This window comes from Echeneis naucrates, chromosome 21, assembly GCF_900963305.1.
Source record: "Echeneis naucrates chromosome 21, fEcheNa1.1, whole genome shotgun sequence".
NCBI classification, from domain to species: domain Eukaryota; kingdom Metazoa; phylum Chordata; class Actinopteri; order Carangiformes; family Echeneidae; genus Echeneis; species Echeneis naucrates.
Genome location: NC_042531.1, coordinates 15068495 through 15093035, shown reverse-complemented (window position 1 = coordinate 15093035; position 24541 = coordinate 15068495). Strand labels below are relative to the sequence as shown.

The 24541-nt window shown below is 40.9% G+C and overlaps 1 protein-coding gene across 1 annotated transcript in view; it reads right to left on the bottom strand.

The window, feature by feature from the left end:
- thsd7ba (thrombospondin, type I, domain containing 7Ba) overlaps positions 1 to 21190 on the bottom strand; it is a 184093-nt gene extending 162903 nt beyond the window's left edge. The window contains exons 1-3 of the mRNA XM_029530839.1: positions 21064 to 21190; positions 20779 to 20938; positions 20467 to 20591 (exon numbers count right to left, since the gene is read on the bottom strand). Coding sequence (XP_029386699.1) covers positions 20467 to 20591; positions 20779 to 20938; positions 21064 to 21190 — 412 coding nt within the window. The remainder of the gene's footprint in view (positions 1 to 20466; positions 20592 to 20778; positions 20939 to 21063) is intronic.
- Positions 21191 to 24541: the final 3351 nt, after the last annotated feature.

Genomic DNA, 24541 nt, shown 5'->3' with positions numbered 1-24541 from the left:
CAACAGTGGCTAACTACCAAGCTCTTCATAGAGCAAGGAGGGATTGCAAACAGGCCAAATTACTCGACCATTCCAGCTGGCCAGGTGGTCTGCCTGAAGTGCAGGTCCTCACTCAGCACAGAAAGCTCTGATAGGATGCTTCATTTGAGCCTGATGAGGACAGCCTCTAGTTGGAGCACCCTGACATTGGGTCGGGGGTTGACTGAACTTCAGGACCCTGCGAAACCCTTTATCACTATAGCTATTGGAAATAATACTATGTTAGCAAACATGGAACTTATTCCGCTCACTGAAGGCAGCTTTAGACATGGTACAGCAGATTCATAGAGTTTCACACTGTGCATAGGATGATCAGCTGAACCAGATTACCCACTAGCAGGAGTCCTGTTAACCTCAAACAATCTGTAAATGGATCAAGAAGAAGTTGTTATATGTTTCAAACAAGAGACCCAGATGATATGAGCTGTATGCTTAGCTTTCATTGCATGATAAATGGAAATTCGGACATCCCAGTGGTGCACGTGGAAAAAAGATGGTGACACCTGCTGACACCCACTGAAAGGAAACCAGGACTTGATGGATCTTGTGGTTAGGGTCCATTATCCTTGACCAGAGCAAAGCCAAGGATTCATTACTTTATGAGGGTTGAGAATAAAGTTTGGATTATCCAATGCCCCAACAGCATCAAATACAAAGTATGGAGGGGATTGTGATTTTCTTAAGGGATGGGTATTACACTTGCTTCTCTGTGGATGACATTTTGTGTTGTCAACATTTTTGATGAGCATGCACTGGGGCATCACAAAGTGCTCAAATCCCTGCATTATCATGGGGTGTAACCGAAAAGAAGGTTGTGTGCAATGGCTGATATCTGCTGAGTAGACCCAAGCACCTTGGCAGCTGTCAGGGTCCTCCAAACCAAGTGCTTCAGTTACCGTCTTAACTTTAAGAAGTGAAATATACAACCAAATTTAACTCCACAGGCCTGGTCACATGACAGTTTTGGTGCTCTAGCTATCTTGGAAGGAACTGGAGGAATGTGATGGTGAATGTCGGCAATCACTCAAATAACTGCTTTACTAACCAGCGATCTGGAGCTAGCATATGCAAATTTCAAAATACTTCTTCTTGTGACTCAGTGCAAGGGCATGGGCCCATTCTTTAAAGGTGAGGTTAAAGGTCATAGGCAGGTCAAAGAATCAAAACTGCAGGCTGTACCATGGGAAACCCAAATTCTTTGTACTAAACTGGCCAGTGTGTTTTAAATGTAGAGATTCTCACTTGATGCTCCATACTATACCACTCATACTGACAAAAACCTCCTGATATACATCATGAGCCCTGCTGATGTAAATGCTGTTGTCGTCACAGCTGGATGGAGGGATAGTATTGGTTTTGGAAGGCCAATGCTGGTGCAGATACTTTGTACTGTATGCCACAGAGAAGGTTTGTCCTCCCAGTGAAATTCCTGAAATTTGCTCTAAAACTAAAACTTCATTGGGAACATATTGAGGATTACGTGAATCATGAAGGAGGTTACATCTTTGCGATCATTAATCTTTTCACCAGATTTACTCAGGCTTATCCCACTAAAACCAAATATGGATGGACGGCAGCCAAGCAAATGTTAATAAGCTGCTGATGAACAAGCTGTAGTCCACGCTCTGGCCAAACCTTGTTCCTCTACTTTTGCCTATTTCTTTCTGCTCTCTAGGTCTACCTGTACTCATTTTCAGCCACGACCGGCCTCAGCTAGTTCCTCGTTCTGGTCTTCCCATCCCCGGCTATGCTTCCACTGCTGACTCCTTTTCTGGATAACCATCAGCCACCAGTTTGCCCTAAAGCCTAGTCAGCTATTTATCAATATAGCAGATGCCTCACATCACTTAACTCATCGTATCCTCACCAAACTGCAAATAAACTACTTGAATTACGTGAGTGTGTCTCTGTTGTGGGTCCAGTCTTAGACAGTTATCAAAGCAAAGCAAAATACCTGAGACAGGAGTTTGAGAATGATCTCTACTGAACACTTGGGCAGGTTACTCACTAACAAACATCAAAGTAACCCAGCTGAGCAGTTCAGCAGTACATTGTCATAGATGTTGCAGTCGCAAACATAAGTAGTAAGACAGGTGGAGAGAAAATATTTTGAAGGTCATCCATGTGCATTTTTGCACCTGCCATAAGTCCAGAGGGTACTAGCCTGTGGTGATGGCTGTTAAGTTGAAAGAGGCAGAGTCCGGAACACGAATATATAAGGCTGACAAGGTGCCAGAGAGCATGATAGAGTCATCTTGTCTTGCAAAAGGAAATGCATAGCAGTAAGAGCAAGGGAGAAGGCTTGTTATGACCAAAAGGGGAGGAGTCTGGGAGCCTAGCAAACTGAAATCCGGAAAAAGAGGATATATGTGATCAGACAATGCGCAAACTGCATTTGCACAGCAGCTGACCTGCTGTGGGGAAGCACATCTGTACATTCAGACTGGCTGCACGTTTGCTCTCAGTGCCGCTGCCAGCTCTATCTCTATAGATAGCCTGTCAAATCCCTGAAAGACGGGACAGTTAATTAATCCCAGATTGGAGTGCATGGTGCACAGCACTTTTCTGATGGAAACGGGAATACACTTGACAAAAAAAAAAAATCCCATGGAGGACCAAAACTCTGTTAGCAGGCTTCACAACTTCTGAGGGTAATGATGCACTGATGGTGGGATTTGTTGGGTCTCCTTAAATAATTCGGGAAAGAGCTTTAGGTAAACTGCCTTGATCCAAATCTGTTATGATTTGGTGCTATATAAGTGAATTTGATCTGATTTAATCAGAAGTCCAGGGGAAGAAGGGCGCTTGCCAGATGAAAGCCCATTGGATATGAGAAATGAGCAGCAACATCTCATCATGGAAAGGAAATTCACATTTAGCCCAGCCGACAATAATTGAGACATTGAAATATTCACCTCAAAGGCGTTAGGTCAACCCTAACTACACATATAACCTATATACAGTGTGTTTTTGTCGCTCAAAATGTGTCCCTAATTAGCAAGCAAAAACAATGACTGATTAATCAGGTCATAATTCTCATGTGATGCCCATGTTATGTCTGTAGGCGGTGGTATTTAGTTATGGATTCGCTGGGAGCAGAGGTGTGAGCATGGCTGCCATTCTAGCTCCTAATGAAATTACTGCCGAGAAGGAACAGGAACATGACGTGCACTCACTGCTCTGCGTTCTCTTTCCCAGCATCATCTGCTGCACAGGTACCTCACATGTAATGTGTAACACTAATAATCAAAGATTGCACAGTAAAGACAGTCATGATGGATATGTCAATACAAACCGACTATAAACACTGGCAATAACAAGTGACAGGATGAAAGAAAAGTGCAAGTGCACACGTATTGCTCTTCTTACAGCATTTCTAAAGCGCAATCACTCGCTATTTCATGTCATTCAGGACAGTCACTAAAGTCAATAAATGCAAAATCAATTGACACATTTAGTGCATTGTAGAAAAACTATTTATGTATTGTCCAGTGGTCAAATAGCATTGAAACATTTAGATTTGTCATTGTAATGATGGCTCAGTGCCTTGTTTTAGTCATAATATCAAACTGACTATTAAGAGGCGTGTATGTTTGCATGCTTACAAGTGAAAATGTTTATTGTTAAAAAGTTATCAGTCTTCATGTTCACTAGGACCTGGGAAACCTTAGTGGGACATTTTGATATAACAAAGCTCTCATTAGCGTGTCATTTACCTGCACGTCAGCTGATCCAAAAAGTCGAAATGGCTGTTGTGACAGAGGCCTACACGAAGACCCTTAAATCCATCCGAGTTGGAATTTAGTATGATCATTTTTGCTTTAATACTTCATTCTGAATAATAATTCATTTAATCACTAGAGTCAGATTTGACTTCTAAAGAGGCTTTTCATTTCTATTTAATGTCACAATTTAAAGATTGAGCACAGAGCGCATTTTGTTATGATTATATTAATTGACTTAAAATATGTAGCTCGAAAGTTCCTGCACAAAGACATATGGTAGCAAGAGGCGTGGCTAGAGAAATTTGGTGATTCCTTATAAAAACATCAGCATAAGTGGTGTTTAGTTTTGGATGTTTTTCCCACATCTTCTACTTCTTAATTTTAATGAAAATTGGGCACATGTGCATGAGTGAGTAATTGCAGGCTTGGCAGTATTCTCCATTATAGCTCAGAGTACAAGGAGGAGGGGAAGCTCACCCTGAAATGTTCCTATTTACATTCAGAGAAGCCTTTTTCTGACGCTGAGGCCGACTGTTTCCTGGCAGCGTTAACATTCTTTTAATCTGCTTTTACAGGCAAAGTCATGTGATTGATTTTCAGCATATTATCAGCAAAGTCCTACTTGGTGGCAGTGGTGTTGGTTGCTGTGTTAGGGGATAAAATAGCACCAAAATCTGGGTTTTCCTCACAGCCTCTTATTATTTTCACAAACATATTAAAATGAGCCTGCCGAGTTATACTGCCAGACTGATGAATGCAATCAATCATTATATTTCCCCAAGTATGATTTATAAGCTCATCTGTAATCATTGCAGCTGCACTCACATCCAAATTAAACCCCCTCTGCCAGATGTGCCTTAGATTTTGCTAGAACTTTCCAGTGCACAGAAAACTTTTCACAGTCCATAATCTCACCCACTTACAGTTGCAAATTTCGAAATATAAATGGTATCTTTTAAATATTTATCTTACCAATGTGTGTGATTCAAAATTAAAGCAGTTTTGTTTTGATTAATATTCAGTTAAAGAACCAAAATGATATCTATAAATTGGATGTAGCTCTGTCAGGAGTTATGAAGGAGCTGCCTCCCGTGGAAGAAAGTAACATCTACTGAAGTCAACATACCAAACAGGTAGTCACGTCGAGCCCCCCATTTCACCACTCTCTAAATGCTAGCCATTATTAAAACAACAATGATGGATGAAGCTTTTGGCCAGCAACACACTCCACCACCGAGTACCACCGCAGACTGCTCAGAGTCTCACTGATGTTCTGATCCAGATCTGGGAGGAAATCCCTAAGGACACCATCAGGACCAGGCTCAGACATTGATTGGAGTACATGCGGGCATGCAGGAGCCATACACAATACTGAGTCACATCATGTGTTATGGTGATGGTTTTTATTTTTACTTACATTTTTATGAGCACAGCTGATAACTTTGGTTTCCGTCAACTGTTTGTCAGTAACTAATTTTGTTCCACAAATTATACAATGTACATCAGTAAAGACTTTCAACTTCAATAATTTGTTAATCAAGATCTGAAGCGGGATGTAAGCGTTCCCATAATTATTTTGATTATATTATTTCTCTTAATTAGTTGTGTGTTATGGTACAATGTCATGGAGTTTTAACTGCCTACATGCGAATTAAAGGGCAGTTGCACTGTGTGTGAGTGAGCCTTTACATGCTGAAAGTCTCTTCACTTGAAAGTGTCAGTTATGGGGACTTGTAATTTCTTCATTCATATTTTGTATCATTTATCATTATTTACATGTTGTATTTATCCTGCATTGTCTTTATTCTACCACTTTTCTGTTACCATGTCACGGGGGCACTGGAGCCAATCCCAGCTCGCACAGGGCGGGGTCACCCTGGACAGGTCACCAGTCCATCACAGGGCCAACACACAGAGACAGACAGAGACCAACAACCACCCACACCCAAACCTACGGACACTTTAAAGTCACCAGTTAACCCAAACATGATGTCTTTGGTCTGACTGGAAACTGAACCTGCAACCTTCTTATTGTGGGGCAACAGCACTAACCACTATGCTGCTGTGCTGCCATGAACTTCACTGTATATTTAAAATTTTTTTCCTCTTTAATATAGAAAAAACACCTTGACCAAGGAGTATTCAGTCACACATACGATAAACAAGTGGCATGCAGAATCAAGCATGCCTGTTCTCGCCAGACAACCTGTGAAGAGTACATATTCCTAGAACGGGCACATGAGTACTCACTGATAAAGCAACACCTCCTTTATAAAATCGACTAACGCCCAAACATGTCCACTGGCTGCTGAGCAGTATGTTTTAAGAATGGAGACAAAACTATTATACCAATAATATTACAGCTCCCAAATACAGACAGGTCAGCAAGCAAATATATATTGTTTTCTTATAACAGCACTCCTCTATCATTAGAGTGTGAATAACTCAGACTATGAACACATTCGTGAGCACATTTAAATGAATGTATTGATTCGATGTAATATTATGCTGTGCCTTACAGTCTTATTCTTTCCAAACAGGATTCCAACTTTCATATCTCACAGATAAGACCAAGGCTTAGCAGTTCAGTTAGTGGTTGTGGTAGGATGATATTGTCAATAAGGAAAAGAAAAGCACAAGGAAATGGCTTTGACTTTGCATGAGCCAGGTGTTTAAAAAATGAGGAAAACAGGAGGGGGAGTGACTGCTGTACAGGAGTAGACTCCTATTAAGGAGCAGGCTCTGCAATAATGAGGGTGATAAATCGACAGGGAAAGCCAAAGGGGTTTGTGGATGTCACACACTTGCTCTCCAAAGACAATCTTCCCGCACTTAGCTCAACAGGATCTTCTTTAAACAGTGATGTAATTTTGCAAGATAAATGATTATTCAGCAGACAGGGTTGTTCACGCATTATCTATAGCATAGCCTTTTCTATAAGGTGAGTAGCAAAGCCAGAGAGTAATTCCAGGAGAAGTTAGAAGCAACTAAGAGGAGAGACACATCTCACTAAGACCAAATAACAATGCAAACTTGCAAATGCTCCTTTTTTGACATAACATCTATAATCCTTCCATAAGATGATCTATAAAGCAAACAAAAAGTTAGCTTGGTTGATCCCACAGTTCACATGATACCCTTCAGATGTTCATCAAACCCAAAGAAACAAAGCAGCTAGCTTCACGCCACGGGTTCACCCTGTGTGCTATAAATTGAGTGCTATCTCCGGAAGAGGAGCTATTTGTATTCAGTGTTACCTGTTCAATTCTAAACATTGTTGCAAAGTGTCCAGAGTCCCCACGCAATTTGTGTATGTCAGTGGAAAGTGGCCAGAGGCAGCAATTTGGCATCATATTCCTGCTGGATGTGACTTTGTGAGGGAACCTACAACCTGCAGCTGGGAACACGGCTACATGACTGCGGCCACAGAAGCTGGATAATAAGGTGCAGGCTTAGCTAGGCTATGGAAATTGGATTTTCTTTTTATTTATTTCTTTATTTCCCATTGAGTGAATTTAATGCAGCAGCCCACTAATAAAACTTTATTTACCGCTTTTCCATTGCAAGTAGAGTTTGTCTTTGTGTTCGGAATGACAAATGTGTTCGTGAGGAGCCACGTCCAAACATGGATCAGCAGATTACTTACAGACTACAGTCACAGCAGAGGAAGAGTGAGCTACAAGCCTCTGTCTGTCCTGATTAAAACAGATCTGTCCCATCTTATTACCAGGCTGGTGCTGCTCCTGTAAGACTTTTGAGATGGAAAAACTTTAAGGCTGCGGCTCACCCTTGCTCAGTGTTTCTGTCATACGTGGGCCATGCTGGACAGGGAGCTGATTTGCTTATGGTTTTTTGTATACTGAAAGACCTAAGAGCAGAAAATTAAGCCAGAAATTAGTGCTGTTTGGAGCTGGATGGATAAATACCTAGGTCTTCGCTGCAGAGAAGCTTTTTTTTTTTTTTTACCCATTTGTAGATAACAGCCAGATAGCGGGGCATTCGACCAGTAGAGAAATGTTTAACTCAGACCAATTTTTTGCCACAGAAAAAACTCCTAACATCTTTGTGAATACGCTTTAGGAAAAAGCCTTTGGAATTCTTCATGGTAAAAATTCTATTTGGGCTTCTGCAATAAAACGCTTTTTGAACTTCTTATTAAAATCACAACTGAGTCAGTGTTTGACATCAACCTGAGAAGTGTACATAGCAGAAGGATGACAAACAGCCAGTTTACTGACCCCCCTCCTGGGATAACTATTGTGAAGGAGCAGACACAAACACACACGGACACACTTTGGTCCGTCTGGCGTCCCTGCCTCTGAGGGGCACATGCACATGTATATACACATATACAAACATGGACAAACATGTACACACACATACACACATACACGCTACTCATGTCCCCGTTGCCGTCCTGCGGTAATTCAGAGCCTCCAAATTCATTGTTCATTGTTCCCACTGTTTCAGTAGCACTGCTCTCTCTCTCTCTCTCTCTCTCTCTCTCACTCACACACACACGGATAAGTCTTCATTTACCTTGGGGGAGATGGGGCGGATGGTTGACCAAACGGAGATGGCTCCATTACCGGCTATATATTGGGTTATTTCACGGCCCTGCTGAGCGCAGCCACGCCCAGTGGGAGGGGCCAAGCGCGGGCGTATAAAGGACCTACAGGACAGTGTTTCTGTGCAGAAGAGACAGACAGACGGACAGACAGACAGACAGACAGACAGACAGACAGACAGACGGTCAGTCAGTCAGTCAGTCAGACAGTCAGACAGTCAGACAGACAAACAGACATTCAGTCAGTCAGACAGACAGTCAGTCAGACAGTCAGTCACTCAGACAGTCAGACAGTCAGTCAGACAGTCAGTCACTCAGACAGACAGACAGTCAGTCACTCAGACAGTCAGTCAGACAGACAAACAGACATTCAGTCAGTCAGTCAGACAGACAGTCAGTCAGTCAGACAGTCAGTTAGTCAGACAGACAGACAGTCAGACAGGCAGACAGACAGGCAGACAGACAGACAGGCAGGCAGGCAGTCAGTCAGTCAGTCAGTCAGTCAGAGAGAGAGAGAGAGACAGACAGATAGATCTGAGAACTTTTCGTTGTCTTCTGTGGATTGATTATTTCGGTTTGTTTCTATCATTACCTAACTGCACTCTTGTTTGAAGTGTAAACATGTGCAACATGGGAGGTCGCAAATAAAGTCCATTATCACCGCACTTTTTTACCAACTACACCTATGTTTTGATATTTCTGGAAAGAACTGTGACAGTAATCTTTGTCTTCAAAGCAGGCAACTTAATACTTTAAAAAGTATTTTGTTTTTCTATGGCTACCCCAAGATGACAGTATAACAGTATTTGTGCTTTCCTTCTTTACAGTTGATGTGATTCTATCTTTTGTTCTTGTCCACCAAATGATTCCCTTTTCCTCAATCATCTTTGAGCTCCGTTGCAAACATGAACATCAAAATAGCTTATAATCTTTACTATTTTGGTATGTCAGTCCTAGCAAAACTTAGTCGCCTGTCATAATGTACTTATCCATTATGTCTCCCTTCTATGCCAATCCAGACATAAAGAAATATTCCATCAAAATCTCATATTTTATCCTTTGGACTTCACTTTTTGCATAAAAGTCCAGTTAAAGAATGAATCATTACAGCACAAAGTGGACATAAACATGACTCCAAAACTATATTGCTGTTGATGAGGAAGCTGCTAATCTTCCAAATCAGCTCAAAGATATGGTGTTCCCAGTTTGATCCATTAACTGAGAAGCCAACAATTTGCTTATTTAAGATTTAACTGCAACAATAATTTTTACAGAAAGTATGAACTACAACAAAAACAATCTGAGCCCTTTTAAAGAACATGAGAGTGGATTTCAATATGAACATAAAAAATCAGAACAGAAAAAAAATGAAGATATGTTTTGCTGCTGTCCCTTGTATGTTTGGACTGTTGCTGTGAATTCTGTGTAGACAGTGTGTTATTTGAAATCCTTAAAAGGATTTAAGGATCTTACAAACCATTACAGTAACGCAAGTATGCTGTTGTAATCCTCTCTAAAGCAGCAGGACTACATTTTACCTTCCTTGGAACAATTGTAAAGTTAGTTAAATTTAAGTGTCGTAGTCACAAATTTCTGTGAGAATCTTTGAGTACATGTACAATTCTTTTCAGGAAGGCTGTTTGCAGTGGTTGTACCATGTCACCGATCGGGCTGAAGTCCATTGACAGGCACAAAAGCTGTGTGAAAACGTGCTCTAATTACTCCAGCTGCCACCTCTACCTCTTTATTATGGTGCATTTCAACGGCAACATCCACATTTCACATCTGTTCACCCAGAGACAAGTGTCCTTGGGGCAATAAATGTGGTCACTAAGTGGGGCAGTGAGATCGCTTGTTTTTGAAGAACCAAATGAAGATTGAGATTTTCCTATACACCACAGCATTCTTGCATTCTTGTCACACTGCAGTTGGGCCTTGGAAAACATCTGGGTGCTGTTTTTAAATTCAGCTTCAGTGAGCAATAATTCAGAAAACATGGACATCCCTTTTCTGAGAGAGCACAATTACAAATGCGTTTACAGAGAAAGTGCTGTCTCCATTCCAATTAATCCAATGTACCAGAAAACAACTTATATTAAATAACTACTCAGCCTTACCTACGTGGGTACCTCTGAATCAGAAAGTCATCCTTTTTTTCTTTGAGGAGGATTGGCATTCCTTTGGGACACATAAGAGACACGGTGAAGTATGAGGTATGAATCCCTAAGAGGCAATTAAAGTGCTCTGTCTAAAATAATCATGTGTTAAGAAAACTAAAAAGTATGAACAACTGCATGTGGTCTGAGTGTCTGTGAAGTATTACCGAATAATTAATTAGGATAAAAATTTAAATTAGCTGATAAACTGCACAGCCATGTGTCAAGACAAACAAAGCAGGCAATGCTTCAGATCTAAAGTGCAGCTGCACCATTTATTGAAATATAATCCAAATTGTAATATTGTCAAAGGAGATAAAGCAAGAACCCAGGAGCTGCACTGTCTCGATAGAGGTAAAATGTCATGTAGACCAAAAAAAACATTTTTGGTCATTTAGCATCAAGATGACATATCTTTTTGTGTTTTAATTGAATTCTCCAACCACAACAAAAACCAACATCACAGTTGGTTACTGATCACGTAAAATAATTTTTCTTTTGACAAACCAAAGAACGGCTCATGTTTATTCTGCAGCCACAATGAAAATCCTGCTATGTGGCGTTTGTGATTATGCTATGTTGCCGCAAAGTACATTTTCTTGAAATTATTTCCAAAGAAAGAATTTATAAAGGATACTTTCCAATAAATGTATACAGATTTTTCTGTCTAACTTTCTATTCAGCCACAATGTAATTCCTATTTTGAGTGAAAACATCAGAGCAGGGAATGCCAATTTCAGCTGATGTCTTCTTCTCGAAGCTGTAAAGTGAAGAACAGGGTCAAAAGTTTTTTGCTCCAGCAGCAGCTGGTAGGATGCTGGAATGATAGGAGAGGGTTTACCCTCACGCAAAGGGATGAAATTTGATTGAAATTATTCATATAGTCAAATTTTCATTTTGTGTGGGCGGCTGCCTGCAGTATCTACAAAGTAAAGCATCACCAGATGGAAGTTCACAAAGAATGGGGGAGAAGAGAATACATTAACGTCAAGAAAGCCAAAGATTGAAATTTTTACTTCCACACCTTCCACACACCCACAGAGGCTTTCCATCGTGTGTACAGCTTATCTCATGCCATCCGCGATGCTCTTATTGAAAAAAATATTATTTAATCAATTTCCAGAAAGAAATTGATTAAACCCCCTCCATCTTCCCAAACGCTTTCTAGGCAACTGTTTTGCCCATTATTTAATCTCAGACACCACCCACCATGTCAGGATGGGGCACTGCAGTCTTTTTCACCTTAGTCATGATGCTGCACCGACTAAAATGGCAGTAGTTTGTGACTGGATGTGTAGAAGGAGATGGACAAGTGAGGAAGAAAGAATCGGCGCTCTGATCACAAGATTGTGATAACAAGGGCGGGAGAGAGAAGCAAAAATGTCTCCTGTAAACACACACTGGGGAAAAGCATCAAGTCTGACCGCGCTATCTAAGAGGTGCAATTTATGTGGAAACAAAAAAGTAGCTAAATGACGAAGTCCAATATGACATCCCTCTGTGCAGGACCAAAGAATACACATATGGATAATTTTCACATCCAAACATGCAATTATCCTTCTATGCGAACCCATTACGATAACATATTATTATCTAACCTGAAATTACCAAATGCAATGGAGCTCTGTTGCCTTCTGACCCCTTTGTGATTCTGACAGGTCTGATAGAGTGGGCATGGTACTTCCTGTTTTGCCCCTCACGTCATTTTCCATTTGCATTTGTGCATCACAATGAAAAATGTTTCATCTGCAGATTGAGCCCACGACCACAGCAGGGCAACACAGACCCGGAATTGAAAATGTGACATGCAATATTGAAAATGCCCATTTATATATTCTAGAAGAGCTTTAATTCAGGGAAATACCCCTTCTCGGCCCCACAGTGCTTCTTTACAGTGCCAAGGCAATTTCCTGCAGAAAAGGTTGGTAGTAAATATAGTTAATGTGCTGAGGCGGCAATGTTACACCAACATGCTGTTAAAAGAAGACATGAGATATTGAAGTGATCCTTTTCACAATTGGGGTGTGAAATCCTGAACCATAAATTAGACTTGGATAGGATTAACCAGGAAAGGGCCACCAAGAGAGGAAGCGTTTAAGCCCTATTCAAAAAATACATCACATATATAAAGAGAGCAAATATTGAGCAGATCTCTCCCTGCCTTGTTTCAAATGCCCTCAGATGTGTTGCCTGTTAATGCTGTGTCAGCCGTCTACAGACAGAAATAGCAAGGAAGGTCTTAAAATGATCAAAATTGTGTCGAGCGATGTCAGTCATACAACACATGGGATGCTTATTCCTTCTAACTTAGCTCGCTTGTGTTTGAAACAAGCCAAGGGAGGTAGGAGAAATATTGAAGTATTATAGTATAGTAACAGAATTGACTAAAGCCGTTATCATTCAGCATTTGAAGCTGATAAAAACGAAACTCAAACCGTTTCACTTTCATTGGAAATGACTGCCCCATTTGCTCAGCTCTTTCTCATCAGCAGTCACCTGGCTTCTTTTACTGTCCCTTCTCCGTTTTCTTGTGTTTTCCTTTGTGCCCGTGTTTTGTAGCTGCCAGTCTTCCAGCTTGCTCACTTGTCTGCCTGTAAGTGTGTTTACCATCACTTATCTCAACTGAATCTGGCAGCAATTGTGTGCATGTTTGGGTCCTGTCTGTGCTGTTTCCAGCAGGTGTGACAGATGTACAATGGCTATTAAAAAACATCCTGACAGTTAATCATGAAGTAGTTGTAAGGCAGAGACTACTTTTTACCACTTTGTCATCCAAAACATAAATATTCAACACCCAGGTTAGTGTTTTAATTCTTACCAACATAAAAAATTCACAACAAGGCTCTTCAGTAAAAAGGCCTTTTAAATATATATATTGTAATAATGGGCATTCATAGGCTCCTCTGCGCCATATTCTGTACCAAAGAAACTGTAAGACGTGTCACCTGAGATGAGTGAAGCTAAGCTCTGCATGTCTAATGTAGATAATATCAGTTAAAACATAATGGCCACTGCACAAACATAAAATACATTTAGCGCACATCAACTCATTTGTAGCTGAAACATAATGACAAAAATGCAAGCGATCTTACATCTTTACACAGTCATAGAAACGCAAACAAATCCATGCAGATTTAGAGCTAATGCTTCAAGTCTGCTGCCAGCCATCTACTGTTTCATACTCTTCAAAGACATTAAAAGTAAATGTCCTCATTTTAATTATTTATTAATGTCTCTTCCGCAACAATTAGCCCCTGATTTCTCAGCAAGTAATTCCTAGTGACTTGGTTTTGGCTCTTGGTTTTTAATACAGCATTTAATTTTCCAAATATTGAGTAATTTCTTCTCACTTGCGCCTCGTTTCCTGGTGACTGCTGTTAAAGTCTTTTGCCCCACAATTCCCCCACAAAACTGGTTGCGCTGCTGTCAGTTTTTCCACCAGCATAGCCACTATCTTAGCTTGGATGCTGCTTCTTTTTGCACCTCTATCAATCCTGAATTAATCATTTGTATGATCAGATCTGTCAAAATGTCCAGTGATGAAGCAGACATCACAAACCTTACAGAGAATACATGAAGTTTGCCACATCGATAAAATATATTTACATAGCACAAGGACTGTGGCAATATCACATGCATGAGTTTGTCGGATGTTTCCACTTCTTGACTCCCAAGCTTTAATCCATCTGGCTCGAGGTGGTGAAACCACAAGAACTGAGCTATTTCATCCTGGGGATTAAATCTTTCCAATCTTTTTAAGATGCACTTGGTAACATGCCAAGTTCTTATGACTGGAGATTTCAATACTATACGACTGAAATGTCAGACCACGCATCCTTTGCCACAAAACTCAAGGGACTACTCTCTGTTCACCCTCATTATTTATGATCTGTCTTATCCTCCTGTCTAAAGCACTAAATTTTTGTTTCATGGTGCCTGAACGATAGAGTATGGAAATTCTACCAACTGAACTCCTAACTTTGCGAACTGCAGCTTCTTTCATTACCATCCATCCACTACAAACTTTAACATCACTATCAGCTGTCTGGGTCCAAAAGCAGACTCCCTGCTGTGCTTCAATAAAAACCAACCTGAATCCTTTCTTATCTCTCTGCTGTGGAGCAGTTAAGTACAAATGGGTGGGTTTCATCTTTAAAGGATTACAGACCTGGATTTGATAGTCTGAACGGTTTCCAGCATCAGACCCTAGTACCTTGTTCTAATAAGACAATGTGAGACTTGATAGACAACATTGGCAAAACCGGAAATCCCATTGGAGGTTATTCATTACTTTGCACAAAGGGTTGAAAAACTTTCAGTCTTGAAACCCGAATTAGAGTATATATAAGATATTTACAGGGCAAAAGCTGAGCTAAATCTAGCTAAGCACAATCAGTTCACAGCATTCATTCCATGGCGAAAAGAGATAACGGTGTTGGAGACGGGTCATGTCTAACTGTGGAAATTTTCATCTTGTCCAGTTATTTATCATTCATAAATGTGTCACAGGGAAGAGAGAATTTTCCAGAAATTAGAGTCCACTGAAGCTTAAAGATGATGTAATTTAAATTTTGTGATATTGTATTTATGAGCGATCAAACGAAGGAAATGCAAGCTGCATTTGGAAAATGTAGATTTAGAAAAGCCCATTGAGCAATTGTCATTTATCTATTTCACTGCAAAATAGAGACATCAGTGCAATTTAAAATCTTATTTTGACAGGTCTGTTCAAAATGTTCATAGACATAAAGAGCGACAAGAGTGGAATAATACATTGCTGCCTTTACTTCATGAAAACATGGGAAACTTTATTGTCCTAATGATGTTTGTGACCCCGCCTATATGGACCGCAAATGTCCATACTTCCTCTATCTTCATTAAAGCCAATGAAATGGAAGATTATAGAGAAGCAGCTATAACACCTCACCTTCGGTTTTAAAAGATAAGGTCTTGTCTGCTTTAGTTTTTTTCTAGAATCGCATTTTATTTGCTGGCTAATCGAACACATATATAAAGCGTTACCTAACCAGGCGTTAAATACATCAGACTGCAGGTCCAATGGCCACAAAAGAGTAAAAGCATTTTATAATCAGTCAACAAAGGAAAACACCTTCAATTATAATTTTTATGAGATCACCACTGGTCTTTTCAAATGGTGTGGAAACAATTAGCTTTTTTTTTTTCTCTATTTCACAGCAACCTTATGGCACTTCACAGCGTTAACAGCCATTTCCAACTGTGCCCGGTAAGCACTTCCACACTATCTTTGCTCATGTTTTACAATAAAAGTGAAGGAAAACAGCTCAATCTGGATCAGCTAATAGCCCGTGCATTTGCTAAAAGTGGTAAATGAGTGAATGGGAGATAAGATCCCATAGCGACCAGATGAGCTTTTTAAGAGTTGCAGCAGAGTACAGGGGCATGGTGAGAACAGCGGGCCTTTTATTCATAACCTTTACTGCAGCTCCATTCTGTCTCAGTCTGAGACCCTTTCCCTCCATCAACAGCACAGAGTGCATGTCTCACAGGGAGATGAAGGAAGAAGTAGAGACTATCTGATGCACAGAAACACCCATCGTTCCTCCAGGATGTAAGAAGACTGATTTGATGTCAGCCCCACACCCCATCAGTCTGACTAAGGAGTAGTGTCCACCATTGCAATAAAAGAGGATTAGCTCAAACCAGAGCAGTGCAAAAGGTGCTCTAGGTTTTCCAACCCCAGTTCTGCAACCTCGAAAACTGGCATATTTTGGCTAATTGACGTAAACACTACAATTGTGTGGACATGAGGTTTGGCCGTTTTTTCCATACCATGACATGAAGTAAACTTTGTAAGCACGCCAGTCACCTCTCCAGCATGTTCCAGTCAAATCATACATATTGCAGGTACGCTACACAAGCCCAAAATACGCTTCAGACATGCCCAGTCAATCACGCAAAGCAATGTAGGTGTGTCTCACAGAGCCTCTGCCAGTTAGAGTACCAACCTGAGAATGAGACGCAATGGATTCATTTTACCAGCCTGCACTGCAGCAAATGGCTCAGTCTTTCCCTCTTCAACCTTTTAAAGTGTGTGCTCTGAAATTGTCATGTCATGATCTGCAGTTATGTGTCTTCTCCGGAAAATGTATACATCAGCGTAAAAGGAGTCAATCGCCTTTTTAAAGTGGACGTCAATAATAATAATAAAAAAAAAACAAACATCTTTTTTGCATAAATTCTGGTATAAAATTATCCACAAATGTCTGATTACTTGGATGTTTGTGCATTAAAAAAATAACAAATTTTTAATTATCAAATTATCAAACTTGTATGTAATTTCCATCTCACAGTGAAGGAAAAAAGACAGCTGGACAGATGTTTGCTTTTAGAGATACAGTTCTGGATTTATGTTGTTCTGTTAGTTAGATTTAGGCTCCTTTGGATTAGGTGGGAGGGAAGACACCAGACATTACTATCCTCTGTAGTTTGACAGCTTCCCTTCTTCTTGTTTTTTTTTTTTTTTTTTTTTTGGCTAACCCATCAGACCTATTTTACATGGTTGTTTCATGGTCATTAGCTTTCTGTATCGATAATTTGGCTGTAACTGCTATTATCTACCATCTTCCTGCTGGGTTAGGCTTTTACTCAGAAATCTTCCACGACACATCTTTTACCATGTCACACTGTGCTATAACCGACTGCTAACTAATGGTTTGGAAGTTAATTGTTCATTGTTAGGATCCCTGTGGATGGTTTGGAAGTAGGTTACTTCATGTACTAACCTTCACCTGCTGCTATAGTGATTCACTGTGGGTCAAACATTGAACAGCCAAAAGATTCCAGAGTCTACAGGTGGCTTGCTCAGGCAGATTGCTGCACAATGCTGACCCATACTGGGGTCCCACAAAAGACACAGATACAAAACTTATTTCACCCCCCTCATCAGACCTTTGGCAGGACAGACAAGACAACCCACAAAACCTTGGCCATATACGCAACAAAAGCCACTGGAAGATTCACTGGGGGAAAAAGTTTGCCTGAATTCAGTATTTAAGTCTCACCTGTCCATCTCAGTAGCTGTGAGCAGGAGGCAATGTCACCATCCTCACGGGTGACAGACAGGTCATTAACACATTAAGTGGAATGGCACAAAAAGAGTTAATACCCAGATCAGTTTCCATTTAGTAGGCAGTCACATCTGGTTTAAGGCCTGGTAGAACATTTACAGCCTCTCCCGACAGCTGGCTGACATCTAACCATCTTCATCAGGCCAAACAAGAGCAATGGTTCACTTTATTACAGCCAAAATAATCTCCCTCCAATCTTCCTTGCAGCAAATCCTGACATTCAATCATCTATTTTAGTTCGCCTTTCTTACGTGCATAAATTGAATCTATGCCCTATAAACTCTGTTTATTTGTTTTATTATTATTATTTTTATTTTTAGGGAAGCCCGCCATAGCCCACCATTGATTGAATTGCATTCCTCAGAATCCCTTGCTAAGGGATGTAAATAACTACAAGGATGACAAACAATGTTTCACTCTGTAGTGTCGGACCTGTTTCCAGGATATTAGATCAGTTTTAAGATAGATTTATTATGCCCAAGCAGTGGTTGTAATTGATGTTAAAAAAAAAAAAAAAAAGCTTCTGCTGCGTTCCTATCAGCTGGAAAGTGATATAAAGCCGCAGTGATCTTGGGAAAGTTGTGAAGAGAGTTTTTGCAGAAGAAAAAGGCAGAGTTCCTTTGAGAGTCTTCATCAATCCACAAGCGTATACTTGCAGTAAGGGAGTATGTTTGACATTCAAATGGGAAGCAGTTTGTAGTGTTGTCACCGATCGTATGCTTCCGTTAGGCAATATTATCTGGAAGCACAGCAGCAGTTTTCACTGTTATGCAGATGATACGCAGTCATACTGAAGGAAACTCATCAGCTAATCAGACTTCAGGCCTGTCTTACAGACATAAAGGCCTGGATGACCTGCAACTTTTCAATTCTGAAATCTTTTTCTTTCTTTTCTTGACAGGGATATGTCTTTTGTCCCTCATAGAAAATAAGTCTCTAGGACAGCTCTCTATCATCTACTTAATATTTGCAAAGATCAGAAACGTCCTGTCTAATGAGGATGCAGAAAAACTAGCCCACAGATTTGTTGCCTTTAGATTCATTATCAGGATGTCCCAACGATTCTCTGAAAAGCCTTCAGCTGATGACGCTGAGGACACTGCTGCATGAATATTAACAGGAAGTAGAAACAGAGATCACATTTCTCCTCCTGTGCCACCTTCTCTTCATTGGCTCCCAGTAAAATACAGAATAATATTTAAAACCCTTCTCTGAACGTACAAACCTCTTACAGACCAAGCTCCATCATATCTCAGAGAGCTCAGAGCTCCTCGTTGTCCCAGGAGGACACTCTCTGGATAGTTTACAGTACTTGTGGTTCCTGGAGTCCCCAGAGTAAATCTGGAGGCAGATGTTTCAGCTATCAGGCTCCTCTTCTATGGAAGCAACTCCTCGTATCAGTCCAGGGGGCGGACTCTGTGGCAGCTTTCAACATCAAACCTTCCTTTATGACAAAGCCTGCAGTTAAAAGCAGATATAGGCCTACACTGCTGTAATAAGCAGCTCTCTCTCTCTGTCTTTCTCTCTATCCCTGTCTATCTCTCTCTTTCTCCCACAGCGTAACAACATGTCTCTAACTTTGTATCTTCCCGTAGCTTTTGTTTTGTCCCTCCTGTCCTGTCTCTTCCTGTCCCCCGTCCCACAGGTGCTGAATCATCTCTGCTCCATGTCCCTTCTCATTTTGCTTCCATTTTTTTAATGGCATCTACTCTCCTACTGCTCTTGTTCTTTGTCCTCCCCCGCCTTTCCTCTCCTTCGCACTAGCTCTCACTGTCTCCCTCTCTGTTACCCAACCAGTCTAAGCAGATGGCTTCCCTCCCTGAACCCGGTTCTGCTTGAGGTTTCTGCCTCTTAAAGGAAGTTTTTCCTTACCACTGTCACCAAGTGCTCTTGGTGACTAACAACTTCACAAAGAGTTTGGTCTAGTCCTGCTCTATGTAAAGCCCCCTGATGGAGCTCTGTTATGATTTGGCGCTATATAAATAAATGCCATTCAATTTTGGTTCGTCTCTTACTTTACCTGAAGAAGGCAGAGGCTCTCTGAGACCAGCAGCATCGTTCCTTCAGCTCATAGCAAATCCACTAAAAGGAGAAAAACAGAGAAACAAATACACAGTTTAAATAGTCAGCATTTTATGACAGGCAAACATAATCTCTTGTCCGTCAACCCGTCCACTTAAAGAGATCACTGCAATGAGTAGGGAAGGACATACTTTGTTCAAAGTGGCCCATTGACATTAACGCCACAGTTTCCAAGAGAATATTACAGTCACAGCAATAGCACACATTTAAATGGACAAATTTACTCCAAGATTGTTAATAATGAGAGTACAGCATAAAAACAATGGCTGCCAGATAGGATGGTGGCAACACTGCCAGAGAATCGATTCATCGGAAATGCTATTTCTTTTCTTTATTTCTAAGTGCAACAGCACACCCCTGTTTCACTTGACATTCTCCTGATGCAGGAGTGACAGCAATTCAAAGGATTGAAATCGGGTTGAGGTGTAATAGAGGTCATTTTGACACTTAACCTACATCCATCCATTTCATGGATGCTTATCATGCTTATCATGCTAAGATTAAAGCTGTAAATCTTAATTTACACTAGGTGAAAAGAGAAAGCCATTCCCACTCGCATTCAGACACACAGGTTGTAAAGAGTAACCAGCTTATCTGACAGTCATCAGACAGGTGAGACAGATCAGTTGAATTCAAACTTCACACTGAACTTTGAACAGCAGAATGCCACTCAACAGTATTTGCACAGTACAAATAGTAAATGGATATACAATATAGATCTTTGACGCAAGCTCGAAAGATACCGCTACCATCCTGACATCCACGCAAACGCTCGACACTTGGCTCACCAAGGTTGACGGGTCTGGTCTGGCTGGTCCCAATGACAACAGTTGAGTATTTTTTCCGGAAGTGGTTGGCCATTCCACACAGCCTCACCAGCGCAGCGTTGTATGGGACAAGCAGCACCTTGCAGCTACAGTTCAGTGGACTTATGGAAGAGTTCATGGTCCTCCATCCTCCAAGTCCTCCAGTACAGGGACTCTGGGGAAGCTAAAGTGTTGGCAGCCGGCGGCGCGGTGAAGACAGGAAGGAAATGGAGGTGTCAGAGTAACATCTGAGGCAAAAAGCATTGATGGGCACTGTGGCAATTGGCAGAGCACATCTGAGCTACTTCCCAAGGGCCCAGGGCAAGGAGAGCCACCACCTTTTCCGGGAAGAGGTCCAAGTAGGAGTGGAGGAAGAGCGAGTGAGCAGGGCAGTAGGACTCCAGCAGTAGAGATCGTGTACCAGATGGGAGAGTGCACTGCAGCGCAGGATCACCTGGTCAGACATCATGCAGGCAGATTTTTGTCACATCTGGTTCCCGGTGCAGGAAGTCTACAACACCTTGCCAAGCCTATCAAACCTCCACATCTCGGGAAACAGCGATACGCCCTCCTGCCCACTTTGCTCTGGAAGAGGCTCATTAGAACATCTCCTCAGTAGCTCCCCAAAGGTGTTGGCAGATGGCTGCTGTCGGTGGCGACATGGCCAGGTGCTTATGGCAGTTGCTGAGAGTTTAGCGTCAGCCATTAATACTGACACACACCACCGCCTCTTGCGTAGGTATCCTCCCACCATCCAAAGACATCATGTTTGGGTTAACTGGTGAACTGGTAAATTGTCCATAGCTCTGAGTGGTTGTTGGTCTCTGTGTGTTGGCCCTGTGATGGGCTGGTGATCTGTCCAGGGTGTACCCCATCCTCACCCAGTGTGAGCTATACTACAACAACAATAATTTGGACCAAATCAAGATGAATCTCCACTTCAAGAGTGAGTCATGATCTTTTCTGCCATATTAAATATTCTCTCTATATATAGTGTCTATATGGAGGAGAGAGATGAGTTTAAATATTTGTGGGTTTGCTGCCACATACAAATCATTGTACATCTTCAACTACGTATTTCAGTGGCACTTATTGTGAAAAGATTTTTTTTTTCTCAACAACCTCTAATGGCAAGGTTAAAAAGAGGTAAATCAAAGCACTGTTTTGAAAGAAGGAAGATGTTTTTGTGCACACCTTGGCGGTGCAAATGTCATTTCATTAGGAGGAGAAGGTCAATTGTATCCATCACCCTTGCTGTTGGGATAAACATAAATTAATTGTGTGGAAACCATAAGATCATCAGTTTATGAAAGGCTAACATTGATTGAAAGAAAAATGCCTAGACATTTAAAGTGCCTAAAAAAAGTCAACAAAATCAGCCGGTGTAGGCACCTCCATAAATGCTCAGCCTTCAATTAGCATGTTAAATGAATGCGATTCTGAACTATAACACATAATTACCAGGTGTCTAAGATAAGGGTAGATTATGCATTCATTTATCTATATTAATTAACATCAAAGGTGACCTATGAAGAGTTTTATTTAGAGGAATGTTACATCTGGAGACTACGGAGAGGAATCAAATAAACATTGTTCAAAAAATCTGACAATTTCTTTAAATACCAGGTTCCTTTCTAGTTGATTACACTGTTTTGCTCTCAGCAAAAGATTTATTCTGAATGCTAGCCTCCAATAAATATGTAAAAGATAAATACCTGCGTTTTCCCTGCAGGTATGCTCTTTAGCCCAAACAAAATTGACACAGACACAGGGCAGTGTGAAATCTCTGAGGAAAGTTTAGTTGGGGGAGAATCGTCCCATACTCCACATCCCAGCCCCCATAACCTGTCGAAGCTTGAATAATGTATGAAGAATCTGGAGACATCACTTAGAGATGCTGCCACTATCAGCTGGGGCCCTCCCTGTTCCTGTGGCTGCTGCCCTTTACCACAACCTTTAAAAGGTGGATTCCCTTAATGTAGACACACTTATTTTCTAAAATACCCAAATGACAATACGACGTGTGCATATAAAAATGTATATTGGCGTGCACTGTGTGTGTGTGTTTGTGTGTGTGTGTGTGCGTGTCAGGACAGGACATTTCCTTACCGACATGAGAAGGCTGAATGATAATGTGTTTTCATTTGTCACTTTGTTGCTGTAGTTTGACACTCCATCGGAAATGACCATAATGTTAATATTCAGGGTGAGGATTGTACGAACATTGGATCCCATTGTTATATTAATTAAAAGCTTAAATCTAGGTATCATTATGTTCATCTAGGAGCCTAAGCCTCGGGAAAAATGTCTAAATTGCTGAGATCTTGTTCCACGAAGCACGCTCACTGAGTTACAGCATTAATACCAGTGCTATGATGGATCGTCAGATAATTAGGCAAATTCAACCTTTAATTTCTGTTTCCATCAATTTGTTTCAACTAAATCATTTGAAAGTCAGAGTCCTTGTATCCTATAATTAGTATTTATTATTAGCACTAACCACAAAAGGTCTCGTTTTGTTTTGCTCTTTAAAGCCAGCAGATTTCTTTCCAAGTGAATTTAAATACTTGCTGATAGATGTGGTTGCAGTCATTCTTTTGTTTACAAAGCCCCAAAGTCAAGGCAAGTCTCACTGTGAGGCGAGATAACAGCTGATGTGATAGGTCTCTTTTAGCATCTCAGAATGATAATTAAGTGCTCTGTTAAGTCAAAGCTCCTTGGGGCAAGGGCAAAATCCTCACTCGGGGGAGGCAAGGCAGTCGTGAGAGAGAGAGAGAGAGATTGCGTGTGTATGTGTATTCATGTGTGTGTCTGCGTGTACACGTGGGGTTCTGGGTGGGATGATAATACATCCAATTGTGTATGAATGCGAAACATTGCCATGATAATTGGAAACAAATCAGCAACTGAATACCAAAATTTGACATTTAATCATTACTGAATACTTTCCCCCTCCGATGGCAGCCAGGCCAGACATCAATGTAACAGCAAAAAAAGTTTGGCTTAGGCAACTCTAAACACGGAGCATCTCCTGAATTTTAGTTGAAAGTAAAATCGTATCGCATTCGTTTCCTGAAAAAACAAACAAACAAAAAAAAAAACATTATTTGATGAAAAAACTGAAAAATAGCCAACCCCGCCCTCACCCAGTGGGAGCTGGGATTGGCTCCAGCACCCCCTGCGAAACAGATAAGCGGTTGAAGATGAATGAATGAATTAAAAAAAAAATAAAATACCCAGCAGTCATGTTCTTTGGAAATACCTTTTCTCTAACTGCATATACGTCTACAAGTCATTCAACACATCCTGCTCTGTGTCTCCACAATGCAATATACAAAAAATAAAAACACTCTCAAACAGTGTGAAACAGGTCAGTGGCCTTTTTGGTCAGTTAACCCTTGTTTTAAAAACCATCTTGTACGTACTAATTTTGGCTTAAAACGGGCCAAAGGTGCTCACCCAGGTTGACTGAAAGGCTGAATGAAAACTAGGGTCAACCAGTCAGCTGATTGTTGCATCGCTTTTGCTTCCTTTCTACTTTAAGTTTAAACAGAAGGAGCAAGAAAATGCAGCTGAAGGACCTGGCCGGCTTAGCAAAAGGCATTAAGATGTAAATGCTTTTTTTTTTTTTATACTCATGTCAGTGGAGATTTTCTACAATTCAAATGTTCAGTTTATTCTACAGAAACTAAAGTAGAATTCATATTGATTCAGAATCACAAACTGACAAGAACAACATTGAAACAGTCCTCATGTTCCTCATACCTTACATGCGAAGTGTCTGAAAAAGCTTTGACGAGTTATAGCAGTGGGATCCTGAGTTGTATATGTTATGCTACAGAGAAGCAGGCAACAGCAACTTTGAAGGCAACTGGCATCCATGTAGTTGCCTGACTGCCATCTCTCTCTCCCAGCCAAAAGAAGCAGTGTTTGTCTTTTTCTTTAGTGCATTTTAGTCAGTCAAAAAGAGAATAATTATAAGGACTCCGGCAGGAACAGGACACTATCGACGGGGACTGAACCAAAAAACTGGAATGTGAGGTCACCTTCCAATCAC